At 43.8% G+C, this 22,175-nt stretch overlaps 1 protein-coding gene across 1 annotated transcript in view; it reads right to left on the minus strand.

Moving 5' to 3' along the window:
* Positions 1-22,175, minus strand: part of LOC149441039 (dual specificity calcium/calmodulin-dependent 3',5'-cyclic nucleotide phosphodiesterase 1C-like) — a 213,620-nt gene that overhangs the window by 7,928 nt on the left and 183,517 nt on the right. The window contains exon 2 of the mRNA XM_089657842.1: positions 8,460-8,510. Within this exon, the coding sequence (XP_089513968.1) occupies positions 8,460-8,510 (51 nt within the window). The remainder of the gene's footprint in view (positions 1-8,459; positions 8,511-22,175) is intronic.

Genomic DNA, 22,175 nt, shown 5'->3' on the forward strand with positions numbered 1-22,175 from the left:
GGAGTAATGGCAGTGGACTGGCCAGTTTCCTCTTAAGCAGTAGATTGGCCACCAATAGTGGTCCCTCTCTTTTGTAGCCCAAATCCTGGAGTCCCTGTGCAGACATTTGAGCTGAAAAGATGTCATTTGCCACAAATGCAGCAGATAACAATCTCAACCCACCTATTTACAACTGCTAGGGTTTGGGGGGGGAGCAGGGGCGGACTGACAACTCATGGGGCCCCCGGGCAATAGGGGATCATGGGGCCCCTGTGTCCTTGCCCAAACTCAAAAAAGCCTATGAAAAAGGTACCAGGGGCATCTTATGGGGCCCCCTACTGACCCCGGGCCCTCGGGCAGTGCCTGAGTTTCCAAATGGTCAGTCCGCCCCTGGGGGGGTAGTATAATGTCCCCCTTGAAGTGTGCCCCAGTTCCTCTACTTCTTCACTAACAGTACCCCAACCCTCCTCCACGTATTCTTTCTCTGTCTCTGCCGGACAAGGATGGAGGCAGTAGGCAAACGATAATGCTGCCTCTGACAGTGGCTAGGTTTAACAAAATCACTGTAACCAGGCTATCTGAGTTGAGAAATGCATTTACCATTTGCCAACAGAATTGCATAAAACCGGTTTTCTGTCTTATCTTGCGGCAAGGTGCAACACATGCTGGTGCTCTGATAAATTTTGTAGATCCTCCATTGTAATATACCATTCCACAATCTCCACATACTAATGCCAAATTACGTGGTACAGGGATCTCAAATTCACGTACTTTTTCAAAGCATCAGACAGGAATTGAAGATAATAGTCCATGACACCTCTTTCCATAGTCTATGTTTATGTCAGGGTCTCAGGCAACAGTAATTTCTGTTGAGATGGATGAGGTCATACATCTGGGAACTCAGAGACTGGCAAATCTGAGCCAAACATGATGGGAACAGTCCCACAAATGGGCTATGGTCATGGCTTTGAGCTTTCAATTATCTTGACCATCTGATGTCTAAAAGCCACAATACAATTTCTATGGCTCGCTAGATAGAAAGGGATCCACAAGACCAGCTTAATTCTCCTTTATCCAGCTCCCTAACTCGCTCTGCAGCCCTTTTAAAAGCCATATAAGCCTCAACGTCCTCAGGGGGATGTTTGCTGATACAAATGGGTCCACACAACAATTTCAGCCTCAAACTGGCTTTGAGCTTTCAATTATCTTGACCATCTGATGACTAAAAGCCACAATACAATTTCTATGGCTCACTAGATAGAAAGGGATCCACAAGACCAGCTTAATTCTCCTTTATCCAGCTTCCTAACTCGCTCTGCAGCCCTTTTAAAAGCCATATAAGCCTCAACGTCTTCAGGGGGATGTTTGCTGATACAAATGGGTCCACACAACAATTTCAGCCTCAAACTGGCCACAACCAGCTTTGCTGCATTCAAGTACCAGATACAAGTATCAGATACAACATAAATAGCTAAAACAAATAAAAATAAAAATAAAACCTACTCTAACTACACTAAACAAACAAAATTCCTTTCTAACAGATACATGATTTTTGGGTCCACATACCCAACAGTAATCTTTACTTGTTAAAGCTGCCATCTCATAATGTCTCTACAGAGCAAAATGCTCTAGCTTCCCCCAGGTTTGCAGGCTTTGCTTTTGGAGGCACCTGTCCCAGTCCAGCTAATGGAGGTACAAAACAGTAATGTGGATCCTTTACAGTAATGTGGATCGTAGGTCTTCTGAGAGCTCTTTTCTGCGAGGCATGGTTCACATCGGACAGTGCTTCTTGAAACCAGTAAACCCAAAACAGGTGTGTGTTTTTTAAGGGCAGGACAGCTGTTAGCAACACATCCAATATCATCACACTGATTGGAGTCAAGGTTGGCTCACTCCTGGCTCCAATTAGCTCTGGGAGAAGTCATTAAGCTAGGGCCTCACATACTTTTTCCTCCCTGCACTGTGAATGTTTACATGTTATGTGCAATTAAACCATGGCAACATCTAATATTTGTGTAGTATTATGTTCAGCAGACTGTGTTCTTCTATTGTTGTAACTTAGATGACGTTCAGAGCACATTTTATGCCCAATTCATGCAAAACTCCATGTAATCCCAAAGGGGTTCACAAACATTTTCCAGCAGTATTAGGCTCCAAAGTAGCAGCCTCAAAATGATGCTGAAGAAAGAGGGGAGAGACAGTAAATCTGAGACCCTATAAGAGCAGTCATAGTCCTTGCAGCAACTTCTGGAGGAGCTACTGGCAGAAAAGGACCCACCTCTCCAGCTAAGCTTCCACAGGCAAGTTTCTTTCTGGCAAGATTCCTTCAGCCCATAGCACATGCTGAGGCCTAGTAGCAGTAGTTCTCTGGAACAAATACACACAGGCCCATTCCAAGGGGGGAAGTCCCAGGGTAAGAGAGAGCTACTAATCAGATCCTCCTAAATATATACTGTATATTCTCCCCACCCACACCTTAAGGCTAGGTTCACATCTGTGTGGGTGGTGCGGCTGCGGATCCTCATGAAAATCCATGCAGCCGCACCACCCGCACAGAGGAATGTGGACCCACGGATGGGTGTCCTTAGTTGTAATGGCACGCCACCCGCACTGGAAAACGTAGCCGTACTGGGAACCAAGGTTCCCGTGCGGGCTGCATTTTCAAAAGAAGTGCAGGGATTTCTTCCCTGCGTGTCATGGTGCAAATGAATGGGCTCTCATACCTGCGCAAAACGCTGCCTGCACGGCCGCAAGTAAAGCCATCTAGGGGCCAAATCTGGCTGATGCGTTTTGAGGGTAACCCTCTTCCTCAGAGCCAAAGGAGCCTAAGACCTCACAGGAGGGGCTAATATGTATACTAGGGGGTAATACGTATAGGAGGGTGTAATATGTACAGGAGGGGGTAGTATGCACAGAACGGGGCATTGTGTTGATGGGGTAATCAAGCAATTTCCTTTCCTTCCCGTGGTGGAAGGAAAGAACATTATATCATCTGTGAGCTGTTTAATCCTTTAGCCACTTAAAGTATTTTGGCACACAGTGGCAGTACCTTGGCGCAGGGTGGAAGCTGCTGGTGGTAGAGGGGGGGGGGAGGTCAACTTTTGCATCGGGGCCCACAAGCTTCAAGCTACACCTCTGTCTGTAGCTGTTCTATTATCTGCCCAAAATATCCTCCTTCCAAAACACTAAAGCTACCCCCCTTACACACACTCACACTGCATTTTTGTCATACTGAGTCTTCACCTTTTTTTACTCGGCATAATTCAAAGTACAGAAACGTTACAAAATGATCCACTTGGTAAGTTGTGAGATGTTTTCATGTTCATCAGTTTCAATAAATAGACTCAGTGCTGGTACTGATTTTGCAAAGGGCCCTAGATTTCGATATGGAGCAACATTAACCACTTGCCCTCCTGAGGATTTACCCCCTTAATGACCACGCCTCTTTTTGCTACTCGGCGCTGCACTAATTCAACTGATAATTGTGCGGTCATGCAATGCTGCTTCCAAATGAAATTTATGTCCTTTTTTTCACACAAATAGAGCTTTCTTTTGGTGGTATTTCATCACCTGTGCGCTTTTTCTTTTTCACGCTATAAACAAAAAAAGGCCAAAAATTTTGAAGAAAAACAATATTTTTTACTTTCAGCTATAAAAAATATATAGTAAACTCAGTTTGGTTATAAATTTAGGCCAAAATGTATTCTGCTCCATGTTTTTGGTAAAAAAAATCCCAATAAGTGTATATTGATTGCTTTGTGTGAAAGTTATAGCGTCTACAAACTATGGTATAGATACTGCAATTCACGCCATTTTTTTTGCTATACAGCACTGCGCTAGTTTAACGGACAATTGCGCGGTCATGCAATACGGTACATAAATTAAACTTATGTCCTTCTTTTCAGACAAATAGAGCTTTCTTTCGGTGGTATTTGATCGCCTGTGCGTTTTTATTTTTTGCGCTATAAAAAAAAAGGCTGCCAATTTTGAGAAAAAAAAACAATATTTTGGACTTTTTGTTATAAAACATGTCCAGTAAAAAAAATTTAAAAATCTAATTTCGGCCAAAATACATTCTGCGACATGTCTTTGCTAAAAAAAAAAACCCAATACGTGTAAATTAATTGGTTTACGTAAAAGTTATAGCGTTTACAAATAGCGGGAAAGATACTCGGATTTTTAATTTTTTTTATACTAATAATGGCGGTGATCAGTGACTTATGGCGGCGATCAGTGACTTATGGCAGGACTGTGGCGGACATTCTGACACTGAGGGGGAACTGACTTGGGGTCACTGACATCCCCAGTGACACCAATACAGTGATCAGTGCAAAAAAAAAAACACTGACACTGTACTAATGGCACTGGGGAGGAAGGGGTTAACTTTTTTTATTCGCTGAAATGGTTAACTGTGTGAGGGGAGTGTTTTACTAGGGGGCAGAGGTGTGTACTGCACGGGGACACGCTGATCGGGAGAGATAAACTCTTCTCTCCCGATCAGCGTGTCAGGAGCTGTCAGGGAACTGACAGAAAGCAGAGCTACTGTAGCACTGCTCTCTGTCAGTGATTGCCGCTAATCGGCAGGACACAGCCGGTAATGACCGGCCGTGACCCGGCGACTGACACCCGCGGCCAGGATCGGCGGTGCAGGTAGGGCGGTGGCGCGCCTCGTGCGCACCCCCTACCTGTTTTGCAAAAGCGCATTTTAAAACATGCTTTTGCCCAGCCGTGCCGCCCTGCCACCATATTTCTACAGTGGCTGGGCGGCAAGTGGTTAAAGTCTGTCTTCAAAGAGACTTTCTGCTCCTTTATCCTCTGCCTAGACAGATACAACGATCACTTTTATTGTGTGAAGCTTCATGATATTTCAATAAATAAGTGTACTACTACGAAATAGAAAGTGGGACAACCTTAAACAAAGAGACAAAATATAAAGTATATTTAAGCCAGTCAGTGCCAAATACTCCTATATTTCTCCTGAAATGGTAAATCCCTATTATACTATAATAAATGAAAGCTATAATTTGTAAAAATAATTCAATACCTAGAGTAACTTTCTTTACAATATGGCACAATACTATGTTCCATATTGTTAACAGTTCATTTTAATGCCCTTATTTTGCTGAGCCTAAGGAGTGCCAATGTCAGCTTCTTTTTCAGTAACATTTCTGTGCTCCTAGCTCTTTGTTTACTGCTAGACTTCTAGTGCCACCAAGTGGTAATGTGTAATAATGCTGCCATAACTTTGTACTGTACTGATAATTTGAGATGCTGTATATGCATGATTCAAACAGCAAAGGCTATAGGCCATATTCCAAAATTTTTCAGTCTACTAAATTTATTTACTAAAGATTTTGCATATGTTGTATGTAATAATGCCTAACACTTCTGTGCATGTGTTGTTTTCTGAAAAATGCTCACAGTTATTGGTCTGATAGGTATCTGGCTGGATCAGGATGATGTCAGCACATGGGCAGACTGACCATTTGGAAACTCGGGCACTGCCCGAGGGCCGGGGGTCAGTAGGGGGCCCCATGAGATGCCCCTGGTGCCTTTTTTATAGGCTTTTTTTGAGTTTGGGCAAGGACACAGGGGCTCCATGATCCCCTATTGCCCTGGGGCCCCATGAGTTGTCAGTCCGCCCCTGTGTCAGCAAGGAGCAATTTACCTTGTTCCTAAAGTGAAACACTAGCCTTTTTTATATAGAATGGGATAAGCATTCATATCTAACCAAAAGAGACCACAGAGAACAACAGGAAACTGATCTCTCCCTGTACAAAACTATAAAATAGATGGCTGGAGTAAAATGGAATCGTTGTTCATGTGATGAAGAGAAGGAAACTGCAGCTTTGGAACCACTGCTCTTTTAAGTATTTGTGAACACAGTCTGGAAAAGGTTTATAAAGCCAAGTGACCCCCCCCCCCCCTTTCTCTATCGTGCCCCTTTTTATACCTCTGCATTTTAGCACAGCATGGCTACATGGCCGAATGGGATGGCAGGCTTTGGAGATGGCCAGATGACAGTCCAGCCCCTGGATATTTCAGGTGTCCCTGAGATGAACACTGTTCAGAATTATTCAATAATGCAGTCTTGGGACCTACACCATTGTCAAGAACCTCTTACAAGAGGTCATGGTCTTTTGTAGCTGGCTAACTTGTTTGCCTGTGGAACATTACCATTGCTACATATCACCACCGTGGAATCAAAAAGCAGATGTGGAGGATGGGTAGAGGGTTAATATTCCCTCTGGAGGTATCATCCCTCAATATTTATGTAAGACAACAGCACTTAGAGTTGGGACTGTAGATGTACCTCCCGAGGTATAAAAAAGAACAGATGTCAGTACATAAAAGCAATATTTTATTATTCACATAAATTATTATCATGAATACATATCATAAAAAACTGATAAAATGAATAATGTTTCTTGGAATATAACCATATAACTGTTCAAAAGATCCTAGTCTTAAATGTCTGACACGTTCCACGGCAACACTTCTTCCTCAGGGCATTGGATCTGGTTTGTACAAAAACTTGTGCTCACATGTGCGACAATATGTGTTCAACGACATGTGCGTGCTGGGCCTGTGGGAGGGGCTCAAAATCAGCAACACTTGCAAAGGACTACTCAAATATTAACATCCTACAACCCAATAGATTTAAAAAATAGATAAAGCGCCACTAGCAACACATCTCCATTTAGTTATTGGATTTGAGACACCAGCCATATGTTGTCTATAAAGATTGCTTGGTATCCAAAAAAAAGTGGATCTAAGATCCCAGTCCAATTATTACACCACCAACACCCATAGAGCACATGGTCAAAATGGCAACAGAGTCAGAGTGAGAGAGTCGCCATTTTGACCATGTGTTGTATTCAAAATAATAGCAGTGTGTTGATAAAACTGAATAAAGCTGAAAATCCTTCTAATAGCTTTTATTTCCATCCACACAAATGCATTGGGAACACGACACATTCTATTCCAAATAAAAACATGAAGAAAAATACATCAAAGTTGTTCCTCTAAAAAAATTCTTCTTTACAAACTCAAACATTCACTATATAAACTGAGAAATGTTTGAAGATTTTGCTTTCCTTTGAATGACTTCATGAATATTTGGTTGTAGTCGCACTGTTTCTGAGAACTGCTGTACATCTGTGTTGCATGGAGTCCCCCAACTTCTGGCCCCTGTGATCAGGTATTCCAGCCCAGGATGATTGGACCACATTCCACAGTTCTTCTCTATTTCTTGGTTTTGCCTCAGAAACTGCATTTTTGATGTCACCCCACAAGTTTTCTATTGGATGAATATCCGGGGATTGGGCTGGCCACTCCATAACGTCCATCTTGTTGGTATGGAACCAAGATTTTGCACATTTACTGGTGTGTTTGGGGTTGTTGTCTTGTTGGAACACCCATTTCAAGGGCATTTCCTCTTCAGCATAAGGCAGCATGACCTCTTCAAGTATTCTGATGTATTCAAACTGATCCATGATCCCTGGTATGCGATAAATAGGCCCAACACCGTAGTATGAGAAACATCCCCATATCATGATGCTTGCACCACCATGCTTCACTGTCTTCACAGTGTACTGTGGCTTGAATTCAGTGTTTGGGGGTCATCTGACAAACTGTCTCCACCCACTAGACCCAAAAAGAACAATCTTACTTTCATCAGTCCACAAAATGTTGTGCCATTTCTCTTTAGGCCAGTCAATGTGCTCTTTGGCAAATTGTAACCTCTTCAGCACATGTCTTTTTCCCAACAGTGGGACTTTGCGGGGACTTCTTGCAGATAGCTTGGCTTCACATCGGCGTCTTCTAATTGTAACAGTCCTCACAGGGAACGTCACACCTTCTTTCATCTTCCTGGAGCTGATTGTTGGCTGAGTCCAGTTTTTCGCTTTCTTCCACGTCTTTCAGGTTTTGGTTGCCATTTTAAAGCATTTGCGATCATTTTAGCTGAGCAGCCGATCATTTTCTGCACTTCTTTATATGTTTTCTCCTCTCCAATCAACTTTTTAATCAAGGTACGCTGTTTTTCTGAACAATGTCTGGAACGACCCATTTTCCTCAGAATTTCAGAGAGAAATGCACTGTAACCAGCATGTCCAACATTTGCTGCCTTCCTTCCTTAAATAAGGGCAATAATTGCCACCTGTTTATCAAAGAATGAATGACCTCACTAATAGAACTCCACACTGCTATTATTTTGAACACGCCCCTTTCAATGAGTGATTCAATGACACAGAATCAGCAGCATGTATGTCATGACTGTTGGGTCTGTTGGATTTCTATTACTCTACTACACCTGCTAGGAAATTATTTGCCATGTAGAAATATCATTTCTACCAAAAACAGTGATTGATCCGGTTAGTGATGTCTGACTGCTATTATTTTGAACACAACTGTATATACAGTACTGTATATGTAATAATAAGGTATGTATGATAGAGGTAATTTTTCTTCATACTTACTTGCAAATCTTGCCAGGGGTCGTGCATTTTTGTCACCAGCTTCATTTGCAACTATAAAAAATGAACACAAATGCATTACTGTAATTAGTGCGGCATTGTACATATACTCAAACATCCATTTTTTGAGATTCTGATTATTTTAGATAGAGCAAGGGAGGGTTATGACCCCTGTTAGATTTTGTTTCACCATCTGTGTCCCATTTTGAAGATTTCCCTTCACTCACAGCCAAGGAGGAAGTGAGAGGAAAACCCTGCAAATTAAGGCAATCCTTTGGGGCTTCCCAGGTCACCAGAACTAGTGCCCCCGTTGGAAGACTTCCCCTCTGTTACTTTTCTGTGGTCAACCCATATTTTGGGATTTTCTTTACTTTCATTTTATCCACTTGCCCTCCTGAGGATTTACCCCCCTTAATGACCACGCCTCTTTTTGCTACTCGGCGCTGCACTAATTCAACTGATAATTGCGCGGTCATGCAATGCTGCACCAAAACGAAATTTACGTCCTTTTTTTCACACAAATAGAGCTTTCTTTCAGTGGTATTTGATCACCTGTGCGCTTTTTATTTTTCACGCTATAAGCAAAAAAAAGCCAAAAATTTTGAAGAAAAACAATATTTTTTACTTTCAGCTATAAAAAATATATAGTAAACTCAAAGTTGGTTATAAATTTAGGCCAAACTGTATTCTGCTCCATGTTTTTGGTAAAAAAAATCCCAATAAGTGTATATTGATTGCTTTGTGTGGAAGTTATAGCGTCTACAAACTATGGGATAGATACTGCAATTTACACCATTTTTCTGCTATACAGCGCTGCGCTAGTTTAACGGACAATTGCACGGTCATGCAATACGGTACATAAATTAAATTTACATCCTTTTTTTCCCCACAAATTGAGCTTTCTTTTGGTGGTATTTGATCACCTGTGCGATTTTTATTTTTTGCGCTATAAAACAAAAGGCTGACAATTTTGAGGAAAAAAAAAACAATATTTTGGACTTTTTGCTATAAAACATGTCCAGTAAAAAAAAAAATGCAAAAATCAAATTTCTGCCAAAATGCATTCTGCGACATGTCTTTCCTAAAAAAAAAAAACCAATACGTGTAAATTAATTGGTTTACAATTAGTAAGTTATAAAGTTATAGTGTTTACAAATGGCGGGAAAGATACTGGGATTTTTAGGTTTTTTTTATACTAATAATGGAGGCGATAAGCGAATTATGGCGGCGATCAGTGACTTATGGCAGCAACCAGCGACTTTTGGCGGGACTCTGGCAGACATTCTGACATTGGGGGGTACTGACTTGGGGTCACTGACATCCCCAAAAACACTAATACAGTGATCAGTGCAAAAAAAAAACAAAACACTGACACTGTACTAATGGCACTGGGGAGGAAGGGGTTAACTTTATTTTGCAGGGAAGGGTTATAGGAGTGAGGGGAGTGTTTTACTAGGGGGCGGGGGTGTGTACTGGGTGGGACAAGGCTGATCGAGAGAGAGAAACTCTTCTTTCTCGATCAGCTTGTCCTCAAGCTGTCAGGGAAGTGACAGACAGCACAGCTACTGCAGCTGTGCTGTCTGTCACTGTTTGCCGGCTGTGACTCGGCGACTGACATCCGCGGCGGTGATCGGTGGGACAGATAGGGCGGCGGCGCGCCTCGCGCGCGGCCCCTATTTGTTTACAAAACATGCGTTTTAAAACGTGGTTTTGCCTGCCAGTGCCGCCCTGCCGCCGTATTTCTACAGTGGCAGGGCGGCAAGTGGTTAATGATAATGGTAAACATGACAAATAGGGTGAATCTCCCTAACAGTGGCTCATACAGCAACAAAAACTGGCAGGTGTTCTATCCCTCTCCCCCCTATCCAAAAAAAATAAAAAAACAGTGTTGCCTTTAGTTATACTTTAAGGCATGGTAACAGGAAGGTAACAGTAGAATATCTCAGTATGTACATCAGAAGCAGTAGATAACCTGAGCTAAGAATCTCTCGGGTAAAGGAACACTTAGTTGTAGATCAGAGAGGCACTGAAAACACCTTTACCTGTAGCAAGGTCTCTACCTTTAGGATTTTCTGGTTCTAACCCAACTTACAAAAATTATTATTATTAATATTATTATACAGGATTTATATAGCAGAAAAAGATGATATTGTAAAGCAATGCACAAAGCGTGACAGTAACAATACATCTCAATACAAGAGCTGCAGGAGGACCCTGCTTCTGAGTGCTGAGAAGCTAATGGGCGGTGGGGGTCAAGTGGAACAAAGTAATAACTATAAAGGAATGAGCTGATGTGAGAAATAAGATGTCTGTATTTCCACTGTTAATGGGAAAAATGTGTGACTGCTAACTATACAAGATAAAAAACTTGTAATAGGGTGTTAGGATTCTATTGTTATATATGATAGGATGGCTGTGGTAGTATCTGCAGGTACCCTTAGATGTCACTGGTCACCTTGGTATCCCCATGGTTTTTTTCTTTAAGGCTTTTCTTTTAATGGGAAGTCTTGCCCAGGGGTTGAGGTTATATGAGGACCTGGTGGTAGAAGTCAAGGGGTTTCGCATGAGGAGTAGAACAAATAGCAGCAGCAGCAGCAACATGTTAGGAATGAGTTTCCCTTTGGGGACACTCCCACCTAAGTGTGGGTACAACAGTAAGCCCTATGGATTTTTTTTAGAGGAACATTTCTTGGGAGCAGAGGCAGAGAGCAGGAATAACGCAGCTAATAATGAGACACGTGAGTGTGTTGCTTTCAGGGGACACAAGTAGGCCTTAAGCCTGTAGTCAAAGATAATGTGGGAAAAGACTGTCAGGAATGGACTCAGCACTGGTGGTGGGACTCACCAGCCACGTGGGCTGCAGTACCAGGGCTGACCAACAGGTGCTCTCAGCTGCCAGAAGCCCACTTCTGCAGTCAGCCAACACCTGGGGCTGATTACAGCAGGTGTATTTAAGGAATGACCAGGCCTGTGATCTGTGCCTTGGTGTAAATGTTTCCCATGAGCCCTTGTATCCTGTTCCTGTGTTGCTGTATACTCCGTTGCCGACCTCTGCTTGTTCCTGATCCTGCTCTTCTCCTGTTTAACCCCTGGCTTGCCTGACTACTCTTCTGTCTGATCCCTGGTACTGTATTTGCTCGCACCCTGCTGAACCTGGCTTGTGACCTGACCATTCTTAGCTCGCTCCTCTTGAACCTCGCTGCCCGCATAATACCGACCCGGCCTGTCTGACCACGCATACCGTACCCGACCATCCATCCATCCGGCTCAGATCAGACCAGTGTATCTGTCTGCCTCTTCCAAATTAGATTCCGTTCCTGCACTCCCCTGCCAGTACTCTCTACCACCGCAGGTCGCACTCGGGGGTCGCAACCTGGTTCCAGTCTGCACCAAGTCCATCCCCACCATCAGGGGCCCTGGTGAACAGCAGGCTGGGACTTAGACCCCGCGCCCTGAGGGCGTCCGTGCGGTGGGATGGTAGAGACTCTGCCAGGCGGCTTAACAGTACCAAACGGCCTGCCTGACCAGTCCACCTCTCCAGCCCTGACTACACCTGTGTTCTTGAAGCCTGCTACTTCCCTGTGTCAGTCCACACATTTCTGGTCACACCAGGAATCCCTAACAAAGACACCCTGTTGGAAAAATTAATCTGGAGCAGTATTGTAAGCAAGCAGCTCCCCTCTTACAGTACCTGAGAGCTGGTACAATATGTGTTTGGTACGGATCATAAGCATCAGAATGAGGTTTAGTTTGCTGCGTAGGTAAGCTGGAGAAGTTGGTGCTCCTTTAAAGGAACCTCTAGTACAGCCAATCCCTGAGAAGTGGATTTTAGCATCCAGTTCAGGCTGGAAGTAGGTGGTGGTCTGGAGATGGCAGCTGTGGACATATGGCGATCAGTATGTTCCATGTGTAACACACTGCACTGCTACTGTTTGCAGGATATTGATTGACCACAAGATGGTGGTGTTTCACAGCTTAGTTATTACAGACTCCAGTATAGCAAAGCATTGCTGAACTGTGTGCGGAAGGCAGGACTTCTTTACCCGGAGAGGCTGAAAGCAGACTACATTTTCTATAAGAGCTGGTGAAAAGGGAGGGAACCTATATAATCTGGAGTCCTGGAACTTCCAAAGGAGGATGAGGGGAGGGTGAGGATGTGTGCAGGTTGCTAGAGCGGGTCTCAGAGGGCCCAGGCCGGATTGGGTCACACTGGAGAGCCAGAAAAAAGGATTAAATCGCTGGTACTGCTGACAAGCAGGAGAGTCAACCCTACGGGCAGGCAATTCATGGTATCGTGATTGACATTGTTTCTTCCAAAGGGCCCCCCCCCCCAACCGAGAGACCGTTCTCCACTCTACTAGGACTACAGATCAGGTGAGAGGGTTTCAAAACCAAATTTATAAGAGATTCTGCAATTTTCAGTTGGCTCAGTAAACCACACATTACAGTTTGCCTCTCTGAGATACAGACCTTGTGGCCCATTTCAGTACTACTGCCTGTTGCTCTGAGACACAGACCTCATGGCCCATTTCAGTACTATGGCCTGCTGTTGGAGTGTTTTCCCCTCCATTACTCTGGATGTAGGACTCTTACTGCTCCACGTGTGTCCTTGCAGGTGGTAGTATTGTTAATATCTCAACCCAAAGCTCTCCCAGCTTTAAAGGAACTTGCTTCATCAGGACAGTCCCCCACCTATAGGAATTCAACTCTGTTGGAATCTACTCTCACCTCTTTCTCAACTTTGACAATACTTGACCCCCCAGATCCCTTACCATCAGTCTAAGGGAGTTTATTTTGCTACTATACTATTTCCTGGCGACTCTGTTTCCACCCAAAAGATCCCCAACTCTAATATGCACCAAGAAGGGCCCCATCAAGCGTGCAGAATAATGTGTTCCTACGTTTGGGAGTCATACTAAAGAAAGTGTCATTACACGTAAATCCATTTCAAGAGTTTAACCCTCTTTCTAGTCATTGAGAACCCATAAGTGAGTTAGTCTGATTTCTTCTAATTCTCTATTTCAGCTCACTTTAGGAAAAAACATCTCAGGGCTGGAATTAACATTTAAACTCTGGTCCTGCAGGCCAGCTGTGAATATAAAGCAGTACTGTGCATGTCCCTTTTGACTAAGTTCTTTCAGAGTATTTTTTTTTCTTGTGCACATCTATTATTGTCGTTTTGTTTGCACTTGCATTACTTTCACTTTGACTTCACACTACAATCAGAATCAACTGATGATCCTGCCAGTAAGTCTGTTGTGTTTCAACAGAACAAGCTGACACTTGTCTTAAGCTGACAGGTGTGCTTAAAATGATCTGCTCTTATTTATTCATGTAAAACCTTTATCCCAAAAGAAAAAAATCTGCTTGTGTGCTTCAGTTTGTTAATGTATCTAATTCTGCTGGTATATCTAACTCTCCCTTCCCTCAAGACTGACAATGCACTGCCCAAAGGTACCCCCTGTGCTCCTTCATTCTGATGCCTCCCAGCTCTGATCAGGGGCAAAACATCCTCAATTGCTGCTTCACCATACTCTGCTAGCTGGGAACTGATGGCTCTGAAATCGGAGGTGCTCAGAGCTGAATGCTTCCAGGTTAATTTCTCACAAGATAGACATTCTTCCATCATTTCCTGCTCACCATAAAATTAATCAGGCGGCTATAAATCCACAGGATCTATTCTACAACCTAGCCAGCAACCTGATTTGAAAAAGTACGCAAGCTCCAGGCTGCAGCCTTGAGTTGGTTTGTTCCTACTACCACTGATGTGATAGTTACGTTGGTAGCAGTAAAGGGGTTAAACAGCAACTCCAGCCAATTTTTTTTCTTTTGAATAGAGTAGGGAAGGATTTGAACCTCTGCCATATTTTTCTTGATGTTTGTCTGTATAAGGGAGGTTTTCCTTACTTCTTTTCCCATCAAAATGGGAAACTGTCAGGAATGGACTTGCCAATGGTGGTGGGACTCACCTGCCTTGTGGGCTGCAGTACCAGGGCTGGCCGGCGGGTGCTCTCAGCAACCAGAATCTCACTCCTGCAGTCAGCCATCACCTGACGCTGATTGCAGGAGGTGTATTTAAGGAATGGCCAGACCTGCAGTCAGTGCCTTGGTGTATGTTTCCCATGAGCCCCTGTACCTGCATCCTGTCTGCTTCCTGCCTGATTCTTGATTCTGCTTGATCCTGACCCTGAATGAACTCCGCCTGTCCTGACCTCGGCTATTCCTGACCACTCTCCAGCCTGCTCCTTTGGTACCTTGTCTGCCTGATTGTTCCTGACCCGGCCCGTCTGACTATGCTCTGCCTACTCCTTTGTGTCTTGTCTGCCCGATGATTCCTGACCCGGCCCGCCTGACCACTCCACCTCACCAGCCCTGACTGCTCTTATCTGTGTACATTCCGTTATCAGTTGGAGGTTTGGTTTTGTTATTTTGTCCATTATATTTGTGTATAACCATTAATAAATTATATTGTTACACCATACTTGAGCCTGCGTTTCCCTGTGTCAGTTCACGCATCTCTGGTCTTATCGGGAGCCCTGACAGAAACACACAGGGTATCACCAAGATAGAAAGTGAAGAATAATCTCCACAATAGGGACACAAAACTCACATCTTTCAACCTCCTGCACCTCCCTATTGGGCTATCAATATGATCAGCATCTTTATAGTTTGATAGGAAGGTGCAGCCAGCATTTCACACTACCGGGACCTGCTGTGATTTTTACCAAATTTTCCATCTGTGGCAATCCAGAAGATATCGAAAGGTATGTAGAAGCTTTTAGATGTTTTTGTTGTAGTGTTGCAACTTGTTTAGTACCAGTATGACACTGGAAGGTTTAATATAAGCTGGATTCACACTAGCTGTAAAAGGAGACATTTCACAGGTTGTTATGGTTTCTGCCGAAAACCCAAGTGAAGGTCTGATTCAATACATCGATACAGCTGCAAATGTACGAGAGCTGGAAAAACCGTTTAGCTCCTGTGAGTATTGATTGTGTTTATTATTATACAGCACTGGGTTACAGGTTGCTGAGTAACCACCAATACGTTGGGAGAGGGAAAGTGTGCCCTTGCACCAGGGGACCTTGAAGGAAAGCCCTGTAAGCCTAAGAAAAGAAGCACACGTAGAAGAGAAAAGATTGCAGCCTGTATGATGAAAACTTGAATAGACATCATAAAAGGATTTGTGGCTATATTATTAGAAGCTCCCCTTTTACTAAAAATCATCTCAGTATGCGACTCGTATCTCAGTATGCATGCTGATATTAAATTGTGTTACATTTGTGAGTTAAACATTGTTTGCTTTTATTACAAATACTGTTTTTCACTTTCCAGATGAGTAAGGCACTGGTGATGTAGCGCACTGGTGATGTAGCCCTGGTGTCAGGAATGGACTCAGCACTGGTGGTGGGACTCACCTGCCGTGTGGGCTGCAGTACCAGGGCTGACCAGCGGTTGCTCTCAGCAGCCAGAAGCTCACTCCTGCATTCGGCCAACACCTGAAGCTGATTGCAGGAAGTGTATTTAAGGAATGACCAGGCCTGTGATCAGGGCCTTGGTGTATGTTTCCCATGAGCCCCTGTACCTGGTATTCTGTGTTCCTGCTTATTTGCCTAGTTGCTGACCCTGCTTTGATCCTGACCTCTGCTGACCGTCTCCTGTTGAACCCCTGGCTTGCCTGACCATCCTTCTGCCTGATCCTCTGTACCGCGCTGCCCGTGAGTTACTGAACCCGGCTTGTGACCTGACTATTCTCTGCCTGCTCCTCCGGTACCTCACTGCCCACACGTTGCTGACCTGGCCTGCCTGACTACGCCTGACGCTACCCAGACAATCCATCCATCCCGCACGGATCCAGTCATACTGTCCAAACCTGCCAGCCCCTTCACATCAGGCTTTCCCCCGGTACATACCCTTGGCGGACCCCTCTACCACAGTTGGGTGCACTCAGAGGCCGCGACCTGGTCTCAGTCCTGCGCCAAGTCCATCCCCACCATCAGGGGCTCTAGTGAAAAGGCAGACTGGGGCTTAGACTCCGCGCCCTGGGGAATCCTGGTCTGTGGGTCACTAGAGATCCCGCCGGGCGGTGCCTGACAGTACCTTACAGCCCGCCTGACCATTCCACCTCTCCAGCCCTGACTACGCCTGTGTTCCTGAAGCCTGCTACTTCCCTGTGTCAGTCCACACATTTCTGGTCATACCCGGATCCCTAACACCTGGCCTCACAGCTGCATCTTGGCAAGGTTACATCTCCACTGCTTTCCCCCCCAGATGATGTTCACTGTCAGATATTCTAAAGGCCAGAACAAGAGTTTCAGTCAAAATTTCAGGAAGTAAAGAGAGATAGATGAATTCATCTGTCCTTAGTGAAAATGGCCACCATGCGAAGAATAGGGAGAGAAAAAAAATAAGTATGCGCAGAAGAAAAAGCCTGCAATTACAATATCTACTACAGGTATCTTTTATAGAATGCCATTGCTAAATGTTGTTAAAGGTGCCTTTGTTGTAGTTTTTAGGATACGCGTGAAATTCTACTTTAAAGCATCCATTTATAGCTGTTATGGTTCCTTCTGATGTGTTTGAGCAGAAGCTCAGTTTACGTGACTACTGTCCAGTGTATTATTACTTATGTAGAGCAGGCTGGCTTGAAGAGCCCTTGACTAATATATTAGTACTTTGTAACCTGGACTTTTAAGAGCTCAACAATACAGTTATGTAGAGTGTGCAATTCACCCAAGTGAGGTTACTGAATGTATCTACAGAGTGCATATTCTGAACTCTAAGTATAGACTCAGTCTGCTCATACTGTATATATCCTGGCCATTGGACACTTTGCCAGTGCTTAGATTAGGGGCCTAAAGTGAGATCAAGTTCAGAGATAGATTACGCATCTGATGACCACATTTATATAACTAGCAGTCCAGTGGCAAAGGAACTAGCACTAAGTCATTCCAGTGGTTTCAGATAACTGTACCTTCAGTATCTAATATTTTAAGGAATCAGCTGTACCCAGGTGAGCCTTAACCCAGCGAAAGACAGATCAAAATTCAGACAGTTTAGCAGGAACCAGCCGCATTCCGATCCATCTATGGGCAGGCTAGTTGTACTGAAGTCAATCTATCAATCGACTTTAATATAACCAGCCTGTTGGGTCTTTTTCATTTGGGCTATAGCCGCCAGCAGTGACCATTCTATTCTGATTGTTGGGAAACCTCCCACTGTCAGAATGCAATAATGGAGTGCTAGGAATTCCCCCATCAACACTGACTGTAGTTGAAGGAAGGAAAAGTGCATGATGTATGACCTGTATAATCCATTAACACCTGCCTGCACAGGACTTGCCATCTGCTGGATTTCCCAGAGACCTGTAACAAACATCTACATCCGTAGGGGCCCCCACATCTCCCTGTTGGTGAGTATCTTCTTTTAATCACACACACACCCATATGTGATGCAACACACCTATTCTTTCATCAGTAATTAGATGCTTATGCATGTTCTTCTTGACTTCTTAAAGCCATGTTGATATAGCACAGACCTGGGAGTGGTCTGGCTGTTTGGTCCCAGGTTTTATTCCATGATAGGCACACAACAGCCAGGCACACGGTAGTTCACAGTCACTCAAGTCAAGAAATAGGCTGTCTTTTTGCAGTTTATTTTCTGATAAATGCTTGGATGGGATGTGTATGGGCCTTGAGATATTCAAAAACCTTCTAACAAACTGTAATGGAGGACTCTAAATCTGATCTGCTTTTTCAGGGTGAGAACCACCCTCTTAAATGTGAAGGTAACTAGATTCCAAGCAGGAAATCCTCAACAGAAGTATAATGCTGGATGTACTGCTGTAAGCTCTCACAAATATGGCAAAGAAAGGTCTATGGAATCTGCATGGCAGGTACTTACTGTGTCCTGTATACTGTGTTTGCCACATGCAGTATAAGTTAGCTTTTGTACTTGTTTCCTGTGCCCTGGATCCTCACATGAGATTTTTGCATGCATTCAGGAGGCTAGGTCAGAGGTCCCCCAGCCCAAGCAGAAGCTGGGACCCCAAAAGTATTTCTTTGATGTTTGCAGGTAGCCTCCCAGGGATACCAAAGCCCTCAAGCTGGGTCTTACTCCCCTAGGTACAAGAGGAAGCAGTTCCAGGCCCCAGCCTATTTATATCCCTCTCAGCTCCCTGCTAGTCACTCACTATACTTACCAGGTATTGGCAGAAGAGGCATGAATATGCAGGCCAGGGTCAAAGCTCTTCCACCCGCTATATCATAGAGTTCAGTGCAGGGGCGGACTGACCATTTGGAAATTCGGGCACTGCCCGAGGGCCTGGGGTCAGTAGGGGGCCCCATGAGATTCCCCTGGTACCTTTTTCATAGGCTTTTTTGAGTTTGGGCAAGGACACTGGGGCCCCATGATCCCCTATTGCCCGGGGGCCCCATGAGTTGTCAGTCCGCCCCTGGTTCAGTGGGATGCAGGGGAAAGTAGCTGAGCCTGCACCAGCAGAACCTAGAACAGACACTAACAAATAATAACTGTTCTCCCTGATTACAGGGAGGCCAATAACTAACTTTACCTAACACTATGTAACACCCTGCTATTATTCAGACTGTAGGATGCTAAAAGAGACACAAGCTGGCAATGTTCTGCAACTCAATGGTGCACACTCTGGTGAAAAGATTTATGGATTTTGTAGGCTGAACCACAGGACTTAGAAGGCAGCGAATTGGGGGATTACATGTCCCAGAGAAGCTGGCGTGTAGGCGGAGGCATATAAAGGTAGAATCCTGGGAACAGAGGCAGAAAGTGAGCTGGGAGAGAGCTGGAAGGAAGGTGTGAGGAGAAAGCTGTGTGGAACGCTGGAGGACCGGACCAAGCCACAGAGTGGGAGAATCACCAGTGACTGGGATGATGCCACAGATCAGGTGAGAGAGTCTCAATCTCCAGCCAATTAGAATGCCACTGACATTTTATTGAATCAGCCGTTCTCTATCTAGTTGAAAAAAAGACGTGCTGAAGAGGTTACAATTTGCCAAAGAGCACATTGACCGGCCTAAAGAGAAATGGTGCAACATTTTGTGGACTGATGAAAGTAAGATTGTTCTTTTTGGGTCTAGTGGGTGGAGACAGTTTGTCAGACGACCCCCAAACACTGAATTCAAGCCACAGTACACTGTGAAGACTGTGAAGCATGGTGGTGCAAGCATCACGATATGGGGATGTTTCTCATACTACGGTGTTGGGCCGATTTATCGCATACCAGGGATCATGGATCAGTTTGAATACATCAGAATACTTGAAGAGGTCATGCTGCCTTATGCTGAAGAGGAAATGCCCTTGAAATGGGTGTTCCAACAAGACAACGGCCCCAAACACACCAGTAAATGTGCAACATCTTGGTTCCAGACCAACAAGATGGACGTTATGGAGTGGCCAGCCCAATCCCCGGATCTTAATCCAATAGAAAACTTGTGGGGTGACATCAAAAATGATGTTTCTGAGGCAAAACCAAGAAATAGAGAACTGTGGAATGTGGTCCAATCATCCTGGGCTGGAATACCTGATCACAGGGGCCAGAAGTTGGGTGACTCCATGCAACACAGATGTACAGCAGTTCTCAGAAACAGTGCGACTACAACCAAATATTCATGAAGTCATTCAAAGGAAAGCAAAATCTTCAAACATTTCTCAGTTTATATAGTGAATGTTGGAGTTTGTAAAGAAGAATACAAACACTGCCATTTTTTTGAACTGTCTAATATTCACTTTTCTTCACTTTTTTTAGAGGAACAACACAAATTTGATGTCTTTTTCTTCATGTTTTGATATGGAATAGAATGTGTCGTGTTCCCAATGCATTTGTGTGGATGGAAATAAAAGCTATTAGAAGGATTTTGAGCTTTATTCACTTTTTTCAACACACTGCTATTATTTTGAACACAACTGTATATGAGTTCTCAAAAGAAAGATCCTCCCTTTATAACAGGGATCTCTATGTGCGTGGATACATGGCCGTTATTGCAAAGAATCTCAATCTTTCACCTAGCAAAGGCAAATGTCCTGATAATCAGCAGTTTTTAGCGATATAGTATGTTCGGGGAGGGTCCTTTCACATAATCTTAAACTGGAAGTACGCTAAACAAGTGTAAAAACTGATAATTTTAGCAAATTTTTTTAAAGAGCACCATCAGAATGGGTGACAAAAAACAGAAGTTTGACATTAGTTCCAATTTACATCATCTAAATTTATAAAGAATTTAAATATGTCACATTTTGAAATTAAAAGCTTAGCTCCAGGCAGATATAAAAGGCATATATGAATGCAGCTCTTTATTCATTAATATGCCATTAAATGCATTTATTTAATGCAAGAGGAACTGAGCTCATAGAAGGGGAGGAAGAAGCAGCACAATGAAGTATTCAGGTGCAGGGGCGGACTGACCATTTGGAAACTCGGGCACTGCCCGAGGGCCCGGGGTCAGTAGGGGGCCCCATGAGATACCCCTGGTACCTTTTTCATAGGCTTTTTTGAGTTTGGGCAAGGACACAGGGGCCCCATGATCCCCTATTGCCCAGGGGCCCCATGAGTTGTCAGTCCACCCTTGTTCAGGTGCTGTGCAGTTCAAGGAGCCATGCTAATGGAAGGTGATTGACAGAGCAAAAAAAGCTCATCAGTGTTCTACTTTTCCTTCCACTGTCCAACCACAGGGAGAGTTAAAGATTCGGGGACATGTATTTAAAAATGAATCTGCAGCAGAGGAAAATCAGGTGTCCCTCTTCTGCTTGACAAGGCTGTGCTGTAGGGCTGAGCTTTATAAATCTTAGGATTGGATAGACAAAAATGCAAATCATTTGCCATGTAAAATAGCTCTTTTATTTATATTTCAAATGCGTATTTAGCTGTTTGCCTGCAGTTCTGAATTCGGCTCAACTGTCAATCTTGTTAAAATGCATAGCAACCATATTAATAGAGTGTGACATTTCATGTAACATTGGCCATTGAAAATATCACATCAATTTATATCCATAAGGCATTTTAAACTGTCTGTGTTTAAAAAAAGGTTCAGATAAGGTTAGATGATGATATTTACTCAGAGCTTAGATTTAGAATTAAATGTTATTTTATTTTAATCATTCAGGATCAAATCGCTAAGATGGACGTGTTATTTTAACTCTGTTATTTTATGATTTTCTACTGAAAAAGTTCAATTCAAAAACAAATATTGCTTAGGTATGGAACTGCTATTTTTTATCATTGTATCACTACCTCAAATGGCTCTCTTTCCTGCTATCCTCAATAGAAACCTCATTGAAACTTACAGGTATTGCCTGCCTGAAACTTAGTATGTAACCCAATGAAATGTGATTACCTGCTGTACAATAAAGTGGACATTAGATTATTATTATTTATTATTATACAGTATTTATAAAGCGCCGATAGTTCACTCAGCGCTGTACATTACAAAGGGGGACAGAACATGTGACAGAACAATACCAATACAATGCAAAACATGAGGGGATCGAGGGCCCTGCTGTTTCCAGCTTACAATCTAGGAGGGAGGGGATGGTGGCACAGGAGGAGATAGCTGTGGGGGATGGAGTGGTAGGAAGAGTGGAGGAGGTCGGTCAAGTTAGCAGGGTGTGGGGTAGGCTTCCCTGAAGAGATGGGTTTTCAGGGTGCGCCTAAAGGAGAGGAGAGTAGGTGATAATCTGATGGGTTGGGGC

This window comes from Staurois parvus, unplaced genomic scaffold, assembly GCF_062004578.1.
Source record: "Staurois parvus isolate SC_StPar_1 unplaced genomic scaffold, SC_StPar_1.0 ptg001034l, whole genome shotgun sequence".
NCBI lineage: Eukaryota > Metazoa > Chordata > Amphibia > Anura > Ranidae > Staurois > Staurois parvus.